Source organism: Tamandua tetradactyla, chromosome 2, assembly GCF_023851605.1.
Source record: "Tamandua tetradactyla isolate mTamTet1 chromosome 2, mTamTet1.pri, whole genome shotgun sequence".
Classification (NCBI taxonomy): Eukaryota; Metazoa; Chordata; class Mammalia; order Pilosa; family Myrmecophagidae; genus Tamandua; species Tamandua tetradactyla.
In genome coordinates this window covers 24,375,173-24,397,049 of record NC_135328.1, presented here as the reverse complement: position 1 = coordinate 24,397,049, position 21,877 = coordinate 24,375,173, and the positions used below count along the sequence as shown (strand labels likewise).

The 21,877-nt window shown below is 37.4% G+C and overlaps 1 protein-coding gene across 3 annotated transcripts in view; it reads right to left on the bottom strand.

Annotated features, from left to right (window-relative positions):
- Window positions 1–21,877, bottom strand: part of SLC44A1 (solute carrier family 44 member 1) — a 205,964-nt gene that overhangs the window by 26,508 nt on the left and 157,579 nt on the right. For 2 of the 3 annotated variants that reach the window (XM_077140860.1, XM_077140877.1), the window contains exon 16: window positions 18,340–20,677. The exons of the other annotated variant lie outside the window; for it this stretch is intronic. In XM_077140860.1, the coding sequence (XP_076996975.1) occupies window positions 20,654–20,677 (24 nt within the window). In that variant the 3' untranslated portion in view covers window positions 18,340–20,653. Of the gene's footprint in view, window positions 1–18,339; window positions 20,678–21,877 lie in introns of those variants that run through there. 3 annotated transcript variants of the gene reach the window in all.

Sequence of the window (21,877 nt, the reverse complement as noted above, 5' to 3'; positions counted from 1 at the left end):
CTTAACTAAACACCAGAAATTAGGTTAATTTCATTCCTTAGCAAGTGAAAAATTCTCATTGGGGCAGAGAAAGATTTTCCAGGTGTCACGTTCTTCTCTATTTGACTCCTTCTCAGTATTACAGGTTTTTGCCTCAGACAACCTTGAGCATAAAAGGTAAATATTCCCAGTGTTCACAGAATTAGAGAATCAGAGCCAGGATGAATTGGCCCACCCGACCCAAATCCCTATCTTTAAATGAGTTAGTGTGCACCATGCCGGGGGACCTCCGCTATATCTCTCCCTTCCAACACTTCTTGGGTTTCAACCTTGAATCCTCCTCTTTCCTGGTCTCCTGATTCAGGTCCCCTTCTGCCCAGGGTCTCCCCCTTCCAGGGGTCCCCTCCAATACTGTCTCCAATCCAGCCAATTGCTCCCCTGCTCAGAACCCATCACAGGCTCCCCACAGCTCCCTGTTGAAGTCTGAACTCTCCAGGGTCACTCTGCCACACCTCCACACATTCTTTGCTCTGGTCATCCTGAATGACTTGCGTCTGCTCATGATATTCCCTCTGGGTAGAAGGATTCCCCCCTTGCCTGTTAGTTCCCACTCATCCTTCAAGACTCAACTCAGGTGGCTTCTTCTAATGACCCAGCATCCTAGGTGCTCCTCTATCACTTTCCTCCAAGCATCATATTCTGCCCTATCATCTGCCTTCCTCATCAAACTGTGAGTAGCATGAGGCCAGAAATGGAATATTTCCCAGAATATATGACAGTGTGCAGAATTCAAAGACGGCTTCTGGAAATGCTTGTTAAATCAAAGTGGGCACACTTAACACATTGCTGTAGTCATGCCTAGTGAATATATCTGAAATGGGCCTCACTCATCACACTTTCCACGAAATGTGAGAAGTAGATCTTACCAAATCCTACCAGCCTATTGTTTGTTATTTTTCCTAATCCTTTGAAGCTTATCAAGTCTTCCACGCTTCTCCCCCTAAACTTTCCCTTGCTTAATTAAAAAAAAAATCCTTAAACACTTATTCATTGCTGATGGGAATGTAGAATGGTGCAGCCACTGTGGAAGATGGTTTGGTGGTTCCTCAGAAAGCTAAGTATAGAATTGCCATTTAACCTGGCAATCCTGTTACCAGGTATATACTTAGAAGAACTGAAAGCAGGGATATGATAGACAATTGCACACTGATGTTCATAGCAGCATTATTCACAATTGCCAAAAGATGGAAACAACACAATTGTCCATCCACCGACGAATGGATAAGCAAAATGTGGTATATACATACAAAGGAATATTATTCAGCTGTAAGAGGGAATGAAGCCCTGATGCATGCGACAATATGGATGAACCTGGAGGATATTATGTTGAATATAATAAGCCAGACACAAATTGGAAAATATTGACTGCATGGTATTACTAATATGAGCTAATTATAATGAACAAATTCATGGAGTTAAAGTTAAAATCTAGAGTATATCCCAGGGATCTGCATGGCTTGAGTATTGTAGGATTGAGGATGATTTCTTGACCAAAAGGGGGAAAAGTAATGGAACAGAAAAAAATTTCAGTGGCTAAGAGATTTCAAATAGAGTCGAGAGGTCATTCTGGGGGTTACTCTTATGCAGACTTCAGTTAGATATTGTGTTGTCACAGTATGCCTCAACTTTGGCCTCAACCAAACTTCAGCTAGATATTGAAAGTTGTCACAGTATGCCTCAACTTTGGCCTCAACCCAAAATCCTAAAGTACACCCTAGGCTCTATCTCAGACTCTATCAAAGACCTTTTTTTTAGTAAGTTTATTTGTTCAGACACTTAAGGGTTCCAGATTGTTCTTATGCCAGATAAGCCCTGAACCCCAGAGGTATCAGACTCTCTAAGTACATCTACCAGTTTCACTCCCCTACCGATAAAATCAACACCCCTTTCCGGCATGAAGAAGTTAAAATGGTCATTGCCCAGATATTCCTGAAGATTGAGAGAATGATCAAATGAGAGGGCAGAGGTGTAACTGAGAAATTAGGATTTAAACAAATGACTATGACTGCTGACTCATTATATAGCTATTTCTTTTTTGTTTCTAGTGTGTTTCTCTTTGATAAAGCTGATGAAATGTGATACTCCAGAAATGGGTCAGCTGTTAACAATGCGGTTTTATGAATTTACAAGTTACAATTCTAAGGCCATGGAAATGTCCCACTTAAGGCATCTACAAGAGGATACCTTCACTGAAGAAAGGCTGATGGCATCTGGGGTTCCTATGTCACATCACATGGGAAGGTGTCTGCTGATCCTCGCTCCCAGGTTCCATTGCTTTTAGGTTCCATGTGTCCTTACTTGCTTCTCCAGGGACACCTCTCTGTGTCTTGCAGGTCTTCTCTTAGCATTTCTGGAGCATTTCTCTCTTTCTCTGCCTCCTTCATTTGGTTTCATCTCTTTGCTCTCTGTATGTCTCTGTGAATTCTGTCTTTAATCTCTTCATAGAGGACTCCAGCAAAAGGATTAAGACCCACCTTGATCCTTGGATGGGTCATATCTCCATGCAAACAATGTAATCAAAAGGTCCCACCCACAACAGGTCTGCCCCCACAAGAATGGATTAAAAGAACATAGTCTTTTCTGGGGTACTTGACAAATTCAAAACAGCACATAGTATATTAGAATAGCTAGAAGGAAATACCTGAAATTATTGATCTTTGATGATGGTTGTATAACTGTATAGCTTTTGTTGTATGACGACATGATTGTAATGGCCTTGTGACTGCCACTCCCTTTGACCAGTGTATAGGTAGGTGAGTAATAAAATAAAGACAAAAATGTATATATAATGGCCAGGGTGGGGGTGGAGTATGGGATGTTATGGTTATTCTTTTTTTTTTATTTCTTTATTTGGAGCAATGAAAATGTTCTAAAGTTGATTATGGTGTTAAATGCACAAATATATGATGATACTGTGAGCCTTTGATTATTTAGTGTGTGATACCTTAGATGGATTATTTAGTGTGTGAATATATCTCAGTATAATTGCATTAAAAATTAGAGTAGAGGTTACTACACGATAGAATGAGGGTAGAAGATGGGGAGTTGATGCTTAATTTGTGCAGAATTTTTAATAAGGTTTACTGTAAAATTTGGAAATGGGTAGTGGGGATGGTAGCACATTACTGTGAATGCTTATTAACAGTGCTGAATTAAGTGTGTGATTGTGGTTGAAAGAGGAAGTTTAGTGTCATGTATGTCACTAGAAGGAAAGCTAGAGGATAAAACATGAGATTGTATAACAGTGAACCCTGTTATGGATGATGTCTGTGGTTAATAGTACAAATATAGGAATGTTCTTGCATGAACTAGAACAAATTATTATTATAAGGTGTTAATAATAGGATGGTATATGGAAAAATACAACTAATGCAAACTATGGACTATAGTTAAACAATAATGCAATATTCTTTTATCAGCTGTACCAAAGGTACCATACCAATGCTAAGTGTCAATAATTGGTGGGTATAGGAGGTATGAGATTTTTCTTTTTGGAGCAATGAAAAATTGATTGTGGTGATGAATGTATAACTATGTGATGATACCAAGAGCCATTGTAGTATATTTTGATGGATTGTATGGTGTGTGAATAAAACTGTTTTAAAAAATTCCTTAATCATTTGGATTTGACTTTGTTTCCAAACTGAAATCCATCTTTCCTAAACACCATTTATTAAACTAATTCTTCCTATCTTTATTCATTTGAGATATATCTTTAGCTTTTATTAAATTCTTATGAATAATAGGATTTATTTGCGACTCTCTCTTCCATTCATCTATTATCACACTGATTTGGTTAATGTAATTTTATTATACTTACTTGGCTATTTTCCTGTTTTTTATTGAGGTGAAATTCATGTAACATAAACTTAACCAATTTAAAGTATACAATTCAGTGGCCTTTAGTATGTGCACAATGCTGTGCAGCTCTCACTCTTACCTAGTTTCAAAGTTTTTCATCACCCCAAAAGGAAAACTTGTATCCATTATACAGTCACTCCCCAAAACCCCCTCCCTCCCAGTCCCTGGCAACTACTAATCTGCTTTCTGTCTCTATGGATTTACCTATTCTGGATATTTTATGCAAGTGGAATCATATGCCTTTGATGTCTGTCTTTTTTCACTTAGCATAATTTTTTAACTGTGGTAAAATATATATAAAATTTGCTATTTTAACCATTTTTAAGTGTACAATTTCTTGGTGCTAATTTCATTCACAATGTTTTGCAACCACCGCCACTATCTAGTCCCAAAACTTAAAAATCTCTCCAAACAGAAACTCTTTCCCTATTAAGAATTAATTCCCTCCCCTATACCCAGTAATCTCTAAACTACTTTCTCTGTGAATTCACCTTTTCTAGATATTTCTTCTAAGTGTACCCACACAATATTTGTCCTTTTGTGCTTGGTTTATTTCACTTAGCATAATGCTTTCAAGGTTCAATCGTTATGGCATGTAATGGAACTTCATTCCTTTTCATGGCTAAATGATATTCCATTGTATGGATATACCACATCTTGTTTCCCCATTATGGGCACTTGAGTGTCTCTACCTTTGGGCTATTATGAATAACGCTGCTATGAACATGGGCATACAGGTTTGAGTCCCTGTTTGCAAATTGCTGGTTTGGAATTGCTAGTCATATGGTGAATATATGTTTAACTTTTTAAGGACCACCATACTAATTTCTATAGCAGCTGTACCATTTTACCTTCCCACCAGCAATGCCTGAGGGTTCTAATTTCTCCACATCTTCACCAATACTTGGGTAAGAAGTATCTCATTCTGGTTTTGATTTGCATTTCACTAATTATGACTTTACATGTCATTTCATGTGCCTTTTGGCATTTTGTACATATCCTTCAGAGAAATTTCTATATAAGTTCTTTCTCCATTTTAAAAGTTGGGTTGTTTGTTTTTTGAGTTGTAGGAGTCCTTTATATATTCTTGATATTAATCCCTATTAGAGTTATGATTTGGAAATCTTTTTTTCCATTTTGTAGGGTGACTTTTCACTTTTTTGATAATGTCCATTGATGTACAATTTTTAAAAAATTTTTCAGAAGTCCATTTTACCTACTTTTTCTCTTATTGCTTATGCTCTTGGTGTCATCTCTACAAATTCATTGCCAAATCCAAGGTCATAAAGATTTACCCCTATGTCTTCTAAGAGTTCTGTAGTTTTAGCTCTAATATTTAGGTCTTTGATCGCTTTTGAGTTAATTTTTGTATGTGGTGTGAAGTAGGGATCCAATTTCATTCTTTTGCATGTGGATATTCAGATTTCCCAGCACCATTTCTTAAAGAGACTATTCTTTCCCCCATTGAATGGTCTGGGCATCCTTATTGAGAATCAATTGGCATTAGAAAAATGGGTATATATCTGGACTTTCATCTACTCCATAAGTCTATATCTATCTGTATGCCAGTGTCATACTATTTTGATTACTGTGACATTATTTTGAAGTCAGAAAGAGTGAGTCCTTCCATTTTTTTCTATCTTTTTCAAGGTTGTTTTGATATTTGGGGCCCCTTGCAACTACAAACAAATTTTCAGATCAGACTTTCCATTTCTGCAATAGAAAGCATTGGGTTTATAGTAAGGATTACATTAAATCTGTAGGTCCCCTTGAGGACTGTTTTAGTTTACCAGGTGCAAAGACAAATAGTACACAAGGGGTTGTCTTAAGCAATTAGAATTTATTGGTTCATCGTTTTGAGGCTAGAAGTCCAAAATCAAGGCATCTACAAGGCAATGCTTTCTCCAACTCGTGTCACATGGTAATGTTCTCTCCTTTTTCTTCCTGATTCCATTGTCTTCTGGCTTCCAGCTCCTTCCCGTGGTTTTCTCTATGTCTGAATTTCTTCTACTTATAAAGTCCTCCAGTAATCCAGATTAAGACCAAACCCAATTCAGTTGGGGGCCACACTTTAATTAATAATAACATCTACTAGAGATCCTGTTTAGAATGGGTTCATACTCATAGGGGCACAGATTAAGGACATATCTAAATTGAGGTACATAATTCAGCCTAAAATAAGGAGTATTTCCCCGTTAACAATATTAAGTTTTTAATCCATCAACATGTGTCTTTCCATGTATTTAGGTCTTCTTTAATTTCTTCCAGCATGGTTTTGTAGTCTTCATTGTACAAGTTTTGCATCTCCTTGGTAAAATTTATTAAGTCTTCTATTCTCTTTCATGCTGCTGCAATAGAATTGTTTTCTTAATTTTTATTTCATTGCTAGTGTATAGATATACAACTGATTTTTTTGTGTGTTTATCTTGTATCCTGCAAATTTGTTCAATTTGAATTTTAGCTCTGTGTTCCTGTATATTCTTTAGGATTTTCTATATATAAAGTCATGCCATTTGTGAATAGAAGTAGTTTTACTTCTTGCTCTCCAGTTATATTCCTTTTATTTCTCTTATTGTCTAATTGCTCTGCTAGAACTTCCAGTTCAATGTTGAAGAGAATTAGCAATAGTGAGATTTCTTGTCTTGTTACTTCTGTTAGGAGGAAGGGTTTCAGTGAGAATGATGTTAGCTGTGGGCTTTTCATAGATCTCCTTTATAAGGAAGAATCTTTCTATTCTCAGTTTGATGAGTGTTTTGCCATTAAAGGGCATTTGATCCCATCGAAAACTTTTTCTGCATCAGTTGAGATAATCATGTGGATTGTCATTCCCTCATTCTATGAATGTGGTTTATTACATTGATCGATTGTCTTATGTTCCATTCCTGGGATAAATCCAACTTGGTCATGGTATTTAATTATATGGTGCTGGATTTGCCTTGCAAGTATTTTGTTGAGGATTTTTACGTCCACACTCATAAGTGATATTGGTTTGTACTGTTCATTTCTTGTGATATATTTGTCTGGCTTTAATATAGGGTAAAATTGGCATCATAGAATGAGTTAGGAAGTGTTTCATCCTCTTCTACTTTTGGAAGAGTTTGAGAAAGACTGGTGCTACTGTTTGGTAGAATTCATCAATAAAACCATCTGGGCCTGGATTTTTCTTTGTTGGAAGATTTTTAATTACTGATTCAATATCTTTACTTGTTATAGGTCGGTTCAGATTTTCTTTCTTCTTGAGTCTGTTTCGGTAGTTTGTGGGTATTTCTATTTCATCTAGGTTCCTGTATTAGTTTGTTAAGCTGCCAGAATGCAATATGCCAGAAATGGAATGGCTTTTATAGAGGGAATTTAGTAAGCTGCAAGTGTATAGTTCTAAGCCTATGAAAATGTCTAAACTAAGGCATCCAGAAAGAGATACCTCAATTCAAGAAAAGCCAGTGGGTCTGGAGCACCTCTGTCAGCTGGGAAGGCACATGGCTGGCATATGCTGGTTTCTTATTCCTAGGCTCCATTGCTTTCAGCTTCTGTTCCTGTGGGGGTTTCTCACTTTGCTTCTCCAGGGCTAGCTCTCATCTCTTGGCTTCCCTTGGCTCTCTCCCAGTTCTGGCTTGATTTACATCTCATGGGAAACCACATGGCAATGTCTGCTGTGCTCAAACATCTCCAAACATCCATATCTCTGTTATCCAAGTGTCAGCATCTGTGTCAGCTCTGTTATGAGCTCTCTCCAAAATGTTTCCTCTTTTAAAGAGCTCCAGTAAACTAATCAGTATCCACCTGGAATAGGTGGAGTCACATCTCCATCTAAACAAAGGTCACACCTACAATTGGATTACTGGGAGGTAATCTAATAAAAAACTTCCACCTACAATATTGAATAAGGATTAAAAAGAAATGGCTTCCCCCACAGGATAGGATCAGGATTAAAACATGGCTTTTCTAGGGCACATAATAGATTCAAACCAGCACAGTGACCTAATTTGTTGGCATACAATCATTCATAGTATTCCTTTAAAATCCTCTTATTTCCATAAGGTTAGTAGTAACATCCTTCACTTTCATTTATGATTTTAGTAATTTGTCTTCTCTTTTTTCTTAGTCAGTTTAGTTAAAGATTTGTCAATTTTTAAAAATTTTTCTAAGAACTAACTTTTTATTTCATTGATTCTTGCAATTGTTTCTCTAGTTTCTATTTTATCTCCAGTCTAATTTTTATTATTTCCTTACTTCCATTAGATGTGGTTTGAGTTTGCTCTTCCTTTTGTAGTTTCTTAAAGTAGAAAGTTAGGTTATGAGATTCTTTTCTCATTTTAATGGAGGTTTTTAAAGCCATAAATTTCCCTCTGAGTACTGCTTTCCCTGCATCCCAAAAGTTTCGCTATGTTTTGTTGTTCATTTCATTTCATTCATCTCAAAGTATTTTCTAATATCATTTGTGATTTCTTTTTGATTCATTGGTTGTCTAAGAATGTGTTGTTTAATTTCCATATGTTTGTGAATTTTCAAGATTTTCTTTTGTTATTGACTTATAGTTTTATTTCATTGTGGTCTGAGAAGATACTTTTTATGAGTTAAATTTATTTAAATTTATTAAGACTTGTTTTGTGGCCTATTATATGGTCTGACCCGGAGAAAGTTCCATGTGCATTTAAGAATGTTCTGTTGTTATTGGGTGAAGAGTTCTTTTCATGTCTGTTAGGTCTAAATTGTTTAGATTATTGTTCAAGTTTTCTATTTCCTTATTGATCTTATGGGTGTTTTTACTATCCATTATTGAAAAAGAGGATAAGGTACTGAAGTCTTCAAACTCTTATTGTAGGGTGCATGGGTAGTTCAGTGGTAGAATGCTCACCTTCCATGTGGGAGACCCAGTTTGATTCCCAGACCATGCACCACCACCACCATCCCCCCCAAAAAACAACAAACAAACAAACAAACAAAAACTCTTATTATAGAACTGTCTATTCCTCCCTTAAATTTTATCAATTTTTTGCATCACATACTTTGGGGCTTTGTTTTTAGGGGTATGGTTTTGGTTTGCTAAATGCTGCCAGAATGCAAATACCAGAAATGGAATGGCTTTTAAAAAGGGAATTTATTAAGTTACATGGTCACAGTTCTAAGGCCAGAAAAATATCCTAACTAAGACATCTAGAGAAAATACCTTGACTCAAGGAAGTCCATTGTCTGTCACATGGGAAGGCACATGATTGGTATCTGCTGGTCTTTGTTCCCAGTTCCATTTTCTATAGTTTCTGATGCTAGTGGTTTCCTCTCTAAGTACCTGTGGGCCTTCATTTAGCTCCTCCAGGACAACTCTGAGTTCTGGCTTGCTTAGTATCTCATGGGAAGGCATGTGGTGACATCTGCTGGGCTCTGCATCTCCAAACATCCTGTCTAGGCATCTGCTTCTTCAGCACCCCACACGTCTCCAAATGTCTACATCTCTGTCAACTCTGAAGCAATGGTGTTTTCTCCAAAATGTCTCTCTTTTAAAGGACTCCAGTAAATTAATCAAGGCCCACCTTGAATGGGTAGAGTCACATCTACTCAAAAGGTCACACCCACAACTGGGTATGTCACATCTCCACGGAAACAATCCATCAAAGTTTCCAACCCACAAACTGAATCAGGGTTAAAAGAAACATGGCTGCCTCCACAAGATTGGGTAAAGACTAAAACATGGCTTTTCTGGGGTACATAATAGTGTCAAACCAGCACAGGTATATATACTTACAATGGTTATATCTTTTTGATGCAATAATGTTATTCTTTGTCTCTGGACATACTTTCTGACAAAGTGTATTTTGTCTGATATTAGCATAACCCCTCCAACTCTCTTTTGGTTACTGGTTGCAAAGAATACCTTTTTTCATTCTTTCATTTTCAACCTATTTATGTCTTTGGATATAAATTGAGTGCCTTGAAAACAATATATACGTTGGAAAATGATTTTCTTTTTAAAATCTATTCTGCAAATTTCTGCCTTTTATTTGGAGAAGTTAATCTATTTACATTTAAAGTAATTACTGACAATAATGTGGCACTCTGATTATAATGTGTCTTGTTGTGGATCATTTTGCAAAGAGTCTGCTGTGATTCTTGGACATGTATATTCATGTTCTTTAACAAATTTGGGAAGTTTTTGGCCATAATTTCTTCAAATATTCTTTCTGCCTCTTTATCTTTTTCTTCTCCTGGGATTGCCATTATGCATATGATGGTATGCTGGATGGTGTCCCACAAGTCTCTTAGGCTCTGTTCATTTTTCTTCATTTTCTTTTCTTTCTGCTCCTCAGACTGGATGATGGCAATTGGCATATCTTCAAGTTTATTGATTCTTTCTTCTGTCTGCTCAAATCTGTTGAAACCCTCTAGTGAATTTTCAGTTTGGTTATACTTTTCAGCTACAGAATGCCTATTTTGTTCCTTTTTATAATTTCTTATCTCTTTGTTGATATTTCCTATCTGTTGAAACACTGTTCATTTGGTTTCCTTTAGTTCTTTATTCATATTTTCCTTCATTCCTTGAGCACATTTAAGGCATTGAATTTAAAGTCCTTATTGACTAAGTCTTAGGTGCTTGCTCAGGGACAGATTCTGTTATTTTTGTTTCCCTGTGAATGGACCATACTTTCTTGTTTCCTTATATGCCTTATAGTTTTTGTATGAACATTGGACAGTTTGAATATTATTATGTAGTAACTCTGGAAATTAAATTTTTCCCCCACTTCAAGGTTTGTGTTGTTGCTTCTGTGTCTCTGTTACTTTACCTTGTGGTCAACCAGTGGTCTGACAGTGATCTCCTTAAATGCTTAGATGAGAAGGAGAGGGGAGGGAGGGAGGATGAAGGGGGGAGAGAGAGAGAGAATGAGAGAGAGAGAGAGAGAGAGAGAGAGAGAGAGACAGAGGAAGGAGAAGGAGGAAGAGGAGGAGGAGGAGGAAGAGGAGAGACTCTTCAAGTATTTGCAGGTTGGCTCTGCATAGGGGCACTTCCTCAGTGCTTAGCTAATCCATTCACTCTTCTTTAGCCTTTGCTTTCTGCCTGTGCTGAGCCTATCCATCAGAAATGGATGGAAGCTTTGGGTCATTTCAGGTCTTTTCTGTGCATGTGTTCTGCCCTGGGCATATGCATGGTTTTCTAGATTTCCCATTACTAACATGAGATTTTTTTAAGTCATTAAATATTAGTAGCATCATAATATTTATGATAGTATCAATATCCTGTTGAACTTCTATTTATGCTTCCTTCTGTTAGACATTTAAAACCATGCAGCCTTCTTTATTTTCTCTTTGCCAAGACTGATAGAAAGCTTAGAGTTATTCTTATGTTCAGTCTTGGGTTTCTTATATAGCTAATCTCCTACTCCCAATTGTCACTTACCTTTTTATAAAATTTTAATTTTTGCATTAGGAATTGCATATTTTATTTTTTTGTAAGCTGCAAGAATCCTTTCCAGAAGATGAAGAGAACAGACCAAATACGAATCCCTTATATCCTGTCACTAAGCATGAGGTTACAGGATAGGATATGAGGTTGACTGAGAGCCTCTTTGTTTTGCCTTGAAAAAGGACAGCTCTTTACCACCTGGACATATTGGCCAGGTGGCTAGAGAGTTTAAGACTTCTATGAAATTGCTGATAAGTCCATGAAGTTGTCAAATAACTAGATTTGCTTTTTCTGGAATGCTAAATCTAACCTAGGTGCAACTTCTAGAGATATTTTTCTCAGGATTTAGACAGTAAATGAGACACAATATCAAATTAAAGCAACCCAGTATTGCTTACTTCCACTGCTATTCACCACAACTAAGAAAATAATATGAAAAGGCACGATCTTGGGGGTTAGTCCCACAGCATCTAATCGAGTTCTACAGAGCCTGTAACAAGGCCAGAGGTTCACAGGAAACTGGCTTCTTTCTGAATCTTTCAAAGCCTCTAAGAGCTCTGAGTAATAGAATTATTTGAAAAAGCTCATTTCATCTTTACTTACACATGAACTTGGAGAGCACCAGTAGTGTTTCTCCTGAAAGAACCCTCAAGACTTTTCTTTGTCTTCTAAAATTTGAGACTGAATACAAGGTATATGTTCCAGGGTCATACAGCAAGAAAAGACTTCCGGGTACCTGAGAAGCGAGGCTTTCCACAGGCTCTTTAATCACTAGGTGATTAACAGAAATTGTGCACATCTGCATCAGAGTCATGCAAAAGAAGAATGAACAGTCCAGAGAGGTTAATATTCTTCAGTATCTCAAGCACCTCTAGTGTTTGCAGACTCCTCAAACTCCTTTTTGCAGGGGAGGGTGAGGGGCGGGGGAGATAAAACACTAGGGCTAGGATTTGGGCATTAGTCATATTTGTTAATGAAGGCAACTCTGTAGAGGACTCTCTCAAGAAAAACTCAAACTTACCAAATGACTGCGAGGTTAATTCATTTTGCAAAAAGTCTCCCATTTAAGAACCTCTCCTTAATCCCTAATGCATTAAAAATACAATCAGTTTTAAACAGGCTTTATGTTTCCCGACTTTAATGAGACCCAAATGCTGCCTAAATTAAGGGACACCAATTTCACGAACCTATTAATTTGGTGCAGACCCAGACTTCAGTTTACACACAAGACACTGTACTAGGCACAATATGTGTTTCCCATGGTGAACTTTACCTAATGGAGGCTTTTCTACCTTACAATCTCCTATAGCATTATCACCTATAGCTTAAACACAAACACACACACACAAAAGCTTTGTTATTCACATGACAACTCAGACTCCAGCTGCGAAGCCTGATTTTAGTACACTTATACTTCATATTCCAAGAAAGGAATGGCTGGGGAATTCTGGGGCACTCTTGCAGCATACTGACCTGATCTGAAACCAAGATGCTGCCCATGAGCATTTTCCATCCATCACTACCCTGGGCAAGGGAAAGTGTTACAACACAGCAGACAATGGCATTCTTTCCTACAAAATTTTATTTATTACATAAAAAATTCTATACATTTGTTAGACTAAAATACAGTTTTCATTATAATTCTGTTAATGGAGTCAGTACACAGAGAAACAGCATTAGATCAGCACTTTTTTTTCTAGTTCAAGTTTCTGCACAAGAAAAACACGTCAAAGCTCCATTTCATATAGGCTCATTGTACTCTGAAGCCTGATGGAATTCCATCCAACTGGGAGCTCCTGCAAGTATGTGATAGCTCCAGAAAGTTAATTGCTTAATATACATACATAAAGTCCTCAGAGCATAATTCTCCATCTGAGAAGTCTGCACTGTGTCAATAGGACAATCGCAAATACTAGCTCAACAACTGTGTCTGTGGAGTATTTCAAGCACCTACATGTTTCCCCACATGAATACAGTGCAATGACACTGTAATAAAGAAAAACACAAAACGATGCTATGGTAAGTGATGTCAAACTACGGTATTCATGGAAGGCATAGCTGTGATCCTACAGCTCATAGTGGAAAAAGATAGGCCCTGATACAAAAATTCATTCTGACATTATGAAATGGAATAGATACGGCAGAAAGGGGGGGGAAAGGAGAAAAAAGGCATAGTTTGCATGCTGGGTTACACAGCAGTAAGCAATCAAGACACACAAATATGTTTTCTGTTCATCTCACTCCATACTCTGGGCTGGGCCTGACACTGATAGACTCAAATACCTAAGGGATCAGTGGCAGGTTCTTATTTCCTCACTGCATTGACTGATCTTAAAACTTGGCTGTCCTACTCTAGGAGCTCTCAAGTTCGGAAAGACTCTGCCACCCAGCCCTTAAATGTGGACCTTTGGTCTTCAGAAGATATGCCTTTTATCTTTGTCTGTTTTCCCAGAGCCCCTGTCCTTTCATTAGTGTCCCCCACATTTTTTGCCCCATCTTTCTGTTGTTAGTTTTTAAAATATTTTTTTTCCTCCTTTAATCAAATCAGCTAGCAACCCACTGAACTATTTCCTGGGAGCAAGACCTATTGGAGGTGCACGGCATACAGCGGTCTAGAACATTCTAAGACAGTATAATTGACACTTCATTAGGGAGCTCCAGGGCCTTTATATAGGGGGGAAGAAATCAGAAGACTTCAACACAGTCTAATAGCACTAAGGCCACAGAGTAAAAGAAAGGTAAATTTCCCCACGTGGCGTCACCTCTGGAAATCAAAACCACCAAGAAAAAGAGGGACCATAAAGAAGTTCTGAGTCCAGGCTACTGGAGTTGAGAATGGGGAACTTTGCTTAACAACCTGTCTCAAACCATCAGCCCCCAAAGCTGTTCCACCACTTTCACATTCCTCTGAGCTGCCTATATGATTTATGAAAAAAATACTGACCTGATTATCATGAGGGTAAATGCTGATGAGTTTTCGTATTTTCCAGTGGTGCATAAGAATGCCCCGTGGGCTGCTGCATAACTTCACCCGGTTCTGTGCCCACTTATTTCTCAAGTCTTTCTTTTCTCAATACTTTATACTCATGTGGAATAGCTTAAAATATATTCCTAGACCTCAAAAACCAACTCAGACTTTACTCCTAGCGACAGGATGGGGGGATCAGATTCATACACAAATATTAGAACGTACTCTTTCACAGATTTCTGTGATAAAAGGACATATCAAATTTAGAGATTCAGCACTGGACTTAGGCCCCATTCTACCGATATGGGAACTTCTACCAGGGAAATCTCATGGCGGACACCACCAGCACAGGTCTCGCCATTCACCACTGTGGAAGGTTCATTAGGCTTTGGTGGGAAAAAAGGGTATGGCAGAAAGCTGACTTTTCTCCTTTTTTCACCAGGCAGTTAGGAAGTGATCATTGCTTCATTTGGCCTGAAACTGTAGGTAATGGGCAAACATCTGAACATAAATAATGAACCACTGGAAACAGATCTTAAAAGAACTGCAAATTCCTTAAGAATTTCCCTCTGCTTTCTTCAGGGGCCAGAGGGCCTTCCCTGTAGACAGAGCAGGCTTAATGAGGTGCAGTTGCGAAGAAATCCCCCCCATTGCCCTCCCCTAAAGAAGGAAGATGGTATGACTCTGGGAAAAGGAGGGGCAGTCCTGCCACCAGGGTGGTCCAAGACTGCTCCCGTAGGCAACTAGGAAACACTTGAAAGGGGAAACAGCTCTCTGCCATACGCATTTCCTTGGCTTCTGAATTTCTTCCCCTAGGATATTCTCCTCCAACTTCCTACTATAAGACTTTTGTAAATCAGGACTGCACTGAGTTTGCTAATTTATCCTCATGTCCAATGCTTTAGTTCTTGTTAAGGCATTTTCCGACATACTGATTAACACTGTGTCCCATAATGCCACATCTGAACTACAATAACACAAATCAGATGTGCTGGTAGATGGATAATTACAGGGATTTCTTATCCATTTCATCTTGCTTTTTTTTTTCTTCCTTTTTTGGCCTATTTAAAATAATTTGGGACCTTGCCACCTCTACTCCACCCCACTTCTCCATCCCTTGCTGAGGATGCACACATCTTCACAACCTCCAAGGAAAGAAATCTCACTGTCTTCAAGATTCCGTGTTGACCATCTTGTTACTCATTCAGATTACATTGTTTCTATTTCCAAACCCGGTTCTAAATCACACAAAGTCTTCAAGTTATAAAAATCCGGTCCTGAAGGTGATCTCATCTTAGATGGCCTATCACCACCTCACTTCCATACATTTTCAAAACAAGGTCAGAACAGGCTTGTTTTACTCGTGTCCTTTAGTCCCTGTGGGGGGGGGTGGGTAGGTGAGGGCTGTTATCTGAGGACCCTGAAATCCTATGAGCAAGTTAAATGTTCATAATTGTGCTGTGTGCATTTAGAGAAAGGGAAGTCCATAGAGTAAGAGTGTCAAAGGGATCCATGATCCCCTTAAAAGATCAAGAGCCTGTTTTTGGATATCAAATATAAAATTCAGGTCTTAGCAAATAAAAGTGAAAAAAAAAACTTTGAAGCATTTGAAATGCCAATGTTTTCACCTTCAACTAGACCTTGACTAGACCCGAAAGCTTTATTAATCTGAGCTCACTGGTCTGGAGTGTTTAAATTGTAGCTCTGAATACAAAAATGGAAGAAAATGGCTTAATTTTCATGTCCCTAAGAGTTTCACATATTTACTACTGAATTGTCTTAGAAAATATCAAACTTAAATCTTGTCCATGTAATTTACAAAAGTGGCAGTTGTTCATGCAATATTAAAATGAAACATCATTTCTTTTTTATTCATATAAAAACCAAGGAGATGAGGAAAAAGGTATAATAGTATTTCAATAGAAAATAAGGGGTTTCCACCAAAATCCTCAAATTTAAAAAGTTTATGTTGAAGTTTTCTATAAGAAAGATATTTTTAAAGATTTATATCTCAGATTCAATTTTTCCTCTTAAATTAAAACTTGAAGTATAAGAATTTAGCTCAAGTCTAGGAAGTTTGAAGGGGTAAAGTATGCTATTTTAAATTTATAAAGATACATAACATGTTCGTTTTTTTTAAGTTTGCAAGCTTTAGGTTTTCTCTTGGCAAACTCAAGTTTCCCACCTTTTCAAAATTTGGGCTATGTGCCAGTAAGCAAAGATGAGCGAATTCCAAAAGCAGCCACTGCACATGAAAGGTGCCTACTTTTCAAAAGGGCTGACATGCATTCCTTAGTACACAAAGATACATGAATATGCATTCAAAGCAAAAGGCATTCTATGCTGTGAATACAAAATGCACAATTCTCTGCCATATGTATTTACTTATGATCCACAATTTTCCAATATATATTCACAGACCACATCTTAACAATCCTAGGCAAGCCATTATAGTGCACTCTTATCTGTCAGATGGAACGTATGAAAATTAAGTCAGAAATTTACTGTGGCAGGTGCACTGATAAGCTGCCAGACTCTGAGGAGATATATTTTATGGTGACTACCATAAAAAAAGCAGTAAAGAACTTATTAAAAGGGGGAAGTTTAAATGCCTTTCTGAAGGAAGCTCTCTCAGAGGCTATGTTAAACTACAAAAACTCAAATGAGAAGGCTACTGAGCAAAAGTTAAATAAAATGTTCAAGTTACCTTAACTGGCAGCTCTGGCTTTGGAACTGACCCCAGAATTCTACTTTGCAGGCTGGGGAACCGCTTGAAATGGTCTTTAGTAGAAAGTGGTGGTGCATGGTTGAAGCCTTGTGGGCAATGAAATGGCCTTGCAAATGTTTGGTGGTTGCAGTTCCTGTAGCTGCTTTGAGGAAGACGAAGAGAGCAGTATTATTCTGGTTTAAAGCAGCCCAGGAGCAGCAGAAAGGAAGGGGTCAGCTCCTCACCAATCCCCTATTGGGGTGCAATCTCAGAAACTGTCCTGGGAAGACAAGGGAGCCCTTGACACACACCAAGATAAACGCTGTTGGGAAGAGCTTATAATCAGTAGCTTAATGACCTCTGCTGCAAAAAGAAAAAAAATGAATGAGAGCATCTCTATAAAGGGAAAACTTATTTCTGGCATAACTGAAATAGTCACACTCTAAGCTACTCCTCAACCATTATGGAAAAAGCTGGGGGACCAAACATAGCTAAGACACTTAAGTTCCAGTGACTTAGGACTTGATTATGCTATAGGATGGGATCAAAGCTTTAATCCTAAACATCACATTGCATGGTTTAAAGAAGCACCCGGCTTTGAGCTCTGATCATCCATGAAAAGATTACAGAATCTCAGAGCTCCAACAAAATTCTTAATGGTTTATTACTATTGTACTAGTAAGCCTCCCACAGAAGATGGGCCACTTGCATTTACATGGAAATATAACCCTTTCCCTTCCATATTATATCATAGTAGAACTTATTTTTCAGCCTGGAGCCCAAAAGGTCTAAATTATGTTTTCTGATGGTAATAATGAGAATGATACTCAGGTAATCATCACTTTTAGAAAAGAGGACCCTATAACTTTAAAGATATGAGTCCTGAATAGTTTTGGCAAATCCACCACAGAAAAAGACAAAAAAACAAAAAGAAACCACACAACACAGAATCAAGGGTTTATAAAATTAGTCAGTTATTCACATCTCACAGACAATTTTTGTTCTTCCTCTATTCTTCTCACTTGGGCAGAAGATGAAGATTGTGAGTGAGCAGCAATAAGGCAGCTCATGGTTAGCTGAAGAATGACTTGCAATGAATGAAAGAGGCAGCAGAATATCCATCCATAACCTCAAAACATTAAAATATTACTCATAAGCCTCTGTGAGACTTAATTGAACTAATCAAGGAATGAAGCTTGTATGAAAGGGATATTCTATATATCAAATATCTCTCCATGTGTGCCTGTGGAATATATATGCACAATTGCATATATCTATATGGCACATATATTTGCTCAGAGAAAACCCCCTGGCAATTAATTTGGAAGTGAAATGACATAGTTAAACATAGATCATAATTTCTAAACACAATGTTAGTAAAACAGAATTTATTTGTAAAACAGGACCTGTTATATAAAATGGCACACAATCAAGTTATACAAAAATACAAAATTTCTTTCTGATTACAGTTCTAGTTGCAAATGATAATTAGAAAGCATTCCTGGTGGCTTCCAAATAGCTGAGATTGCGAGCATATGGAACAGGGAGCAGCAAGAGTCCATGATGCTGGGATTTCCAAGTGAGTAGAACCTAATTTCCAAATTCAAGACTTCCATCAGTTCACTTTGTAGGGATACCTCCTAAAATAGCTAGCTCCTGGAATGTCTTCTGTTTTGATACCCATCTTCCAGAATTTCGCCAACCCTAAATTTAGTCCCCAATATTTGAGTGTCCAAAATCTGTCTCTATGAAGCATCGTGTTCTGAATCTTCTTACATCATCTGCTCTCTCACCAATCTGGACAACTGTTAGTTACATAACTATATTTATTCCATTTCAAATGATATAAAAGAGTACAGAGATACTGTTGGCAACACTAGATGTTAACTTCTGGAGAATTATTGTTTCAGAACTGCTACTCTCAAAATGTTGGTTACCCAGATCGTGCTAAGACATGAGCTCTTAATTGTCTTCCTAAAAATCCAGACTCTTATTGCAAAGATTCTGAGAAATCAGAAATGTTATGCAAACTTTGAAATAAAACCAAGGCATTTAGCAATTTTTAGCCTAGCTAGAGAACACTGACACTTAAAAAAAAAATACAATTTACCTTTTGCAGCAATTTAAAGGTCCAACCCTTTGAAAGGAAGCACATTAGCAAACAGCTGCTTATTAAGCCCTAGTGACATTAATTGTATGCATTTTCAGAATACCATTCTAATTCACTGTCTATTTCTGGTAGGAGGCAATGCTTTCTTTCAAAAGATTCTCCTTCCATGGAATGATAAAATGCTGAGGCTTTTTTTTTTTTTTTTTTTTTTACAGAGCCTGTATTTAGTGCAATAAGTTTAAAAAATTTGCTCTGAAATATTTACTTTACATTAACAAAAATAGCCTTTTTTTAAAAAAATGTAACAAAAAGGTTTTATCGCATAAACAGATCATGAATTATTCTTAGCAAATTACATTTTTTTCTTAAAGCATTCACCATTACAATAAGCAGAACAATGGAATATTAGCCATTCATATCTGGTAAGCTTCAGGAATAAAAACAAAAACAAATCCCATCCCCAAACATAAAGAACATTCAACATCTGAAGATCAAAACATTAACCAATTTTTCAGTTAAACATTGTAGAATTCTGGATACTCAATGAATTTCTAAGGAGAGGAGCACCTGCCAGCGTGTTTTCAGATTTTATAGCAAGCATTTGAATCACATGGCTGTTTAGCCCTAAGCCACTGGAGTTCCTCTGAAACAGAAGCCCAAGCTCCTGAATTTTCAATGCACTGTGTTCCATGTTTCTCTCCCTTCGTTATTCCTCCCAGGGTTACTTAATCTGCAAACCAATACACAGAAATTTAAAGGCTAAACTTGCTGGGTGCCCCAGCTTCCTTTCAAATCAGGCACACAACATGTGTGGAGGTTGCTACTAAAGTCAAAAATGAAAGACAAAATACAAGAACAGAGTTTGCATAAGAAAGATTATCTACCCTTTTCTTTTACCTACTCTCGTTTATAGAAGCGTTAGGGTAAACTACAAATACCTGAGGAGTTGGTTACTTTTTAATGTTGCCTGACAAATGTATGACCTATGATGAAAAGTCCCATATTACGCTCACTTGCATGTTTCTAAAAGTAAAATGGCATGGCTTTTTTGATTGGGGAAAAGTGATTGGAGTAATTTCCTTATTTATCTGAAAGCATATGCCTAGTCGTGTCCTACTAGGACTTATGCATCAGTAAAATAAGATCTTGATTTTATACACACACCAGGGAAATCATCCCTGAATAAACTTTAGACAGAGAATTTGGTTCAATAATTTTATCTAATTTAAATAACTAAAGTTAAAATCTCCTCTAAGTTATTAAAAATGTTAATCAGATATGAATCTTAACATTTCCATTAAGACAATTACAATTGAAAACATTAAATGACGGAAGTTGCCTTGTAAAAGCCACCCGTATGAAAGGAGTACATGTTTGACAAAAATAAGCATAAAAAAGGTATTAAATCCCTGTTCCTTTTCTCTGATTTTGGCTGATTATGTGTGTGTGTGTATATACATATACATATCTACACACATACATATACATATATACACACACCCACACACACAAATACATAGTCATGAGTATATATTGTTTTGGAATGTCAGTGGGTTCCATAACGGTCGGCTACGTTCAAGCAGAACTTGCTCCCGAAGCCTAGAAAACAAAGTCATACAGAGCAGAATCTTAGACAATTACCATTAAAAGGAGATCTCGAAAGATGTTACAGAGACACACATGGTCACAGATGGCAACAGGTGGAATGGACTGAGAACCCCTCATCCTTGAACCTGCAGTCTAGGGGGCTGGAGCTCCTATGGGTGTCGTACTTCTTTCTGGATGACCTTGGAGGCATACAGACATACATCTCTAGCCCATGTTCCTGGAGTGCCCAGATTTCTCCCTCCTATTCCTCTGCAAATTCTATACCATACGATAGCAAACAGGGAGTCAGAAAAGCTCTTCCCTAAACCCCTTCATCATATTTGGTACAATTTTCCAAAACCATTTCCAGTGAGTTGTAGAAAGACATCACGCACCTTCAAAGTTTTTTTTTGAGCTAGTGAGGCTCTCTCTAGGAAAAAAAAAGTTCAAGAGGAAAACCGGAGGGGCTTATATTTAGTGCAATGATCTGCCAAATGGAAAATTTAAAACATTTTCCTGAACATTATTTTTCAGGCTAAAAATAAACCCTAAGTTAACATATCTCATTTAAAGCGGAAGAGAGAGAGTTAGCACAGACAGCAGTGCTTCTAGAGAGACTGCAAAATAATCGTGATACGCTTTTATGGAACTTTCATCTAAATGAATAATAAGGTGAATTAATAACAAGCAAATACAAATAAGCAGTCTTAAATTCTACCAATCCCCCAACGTTAGAGGGACTTTCTCAGATAATCCTTTAAGGATGCATTCAAGGGGGAGGTGATAGTAGGGGTCAACTTTAAGCACAGGAAATAGTTACTGGTGATGTGGTTGTGCTTAAAACACTACCCGTCACTGTGAACAACATTTTACACTTCTCTTTGGGGGTTGTTTTTTAACCATTTAAAACACCATTCTTAGGGACGAAATACAGCAATGTCCACTGCACCAGGAGAACATGCATTTAACAGTTGCATCTTGGGGCAGGCACTGGTCTAGGCCATTAATCTGCAAGCAATGAACTAGGTGAAAACTGTAAAATAAAAGCAAAACTGAATAATGATTTAAATGCATTGTTGAGGTAAGGGGTGTTAATGTAAAACTGTAGGTAGTAATAGCGACAAATCTCTTTAAATTTTTTGCTTCTGATAGAATGTCATATAAACTGAGTAATTCTCCTAATATTATTACCTATGAATTAGGGGCTTAGGT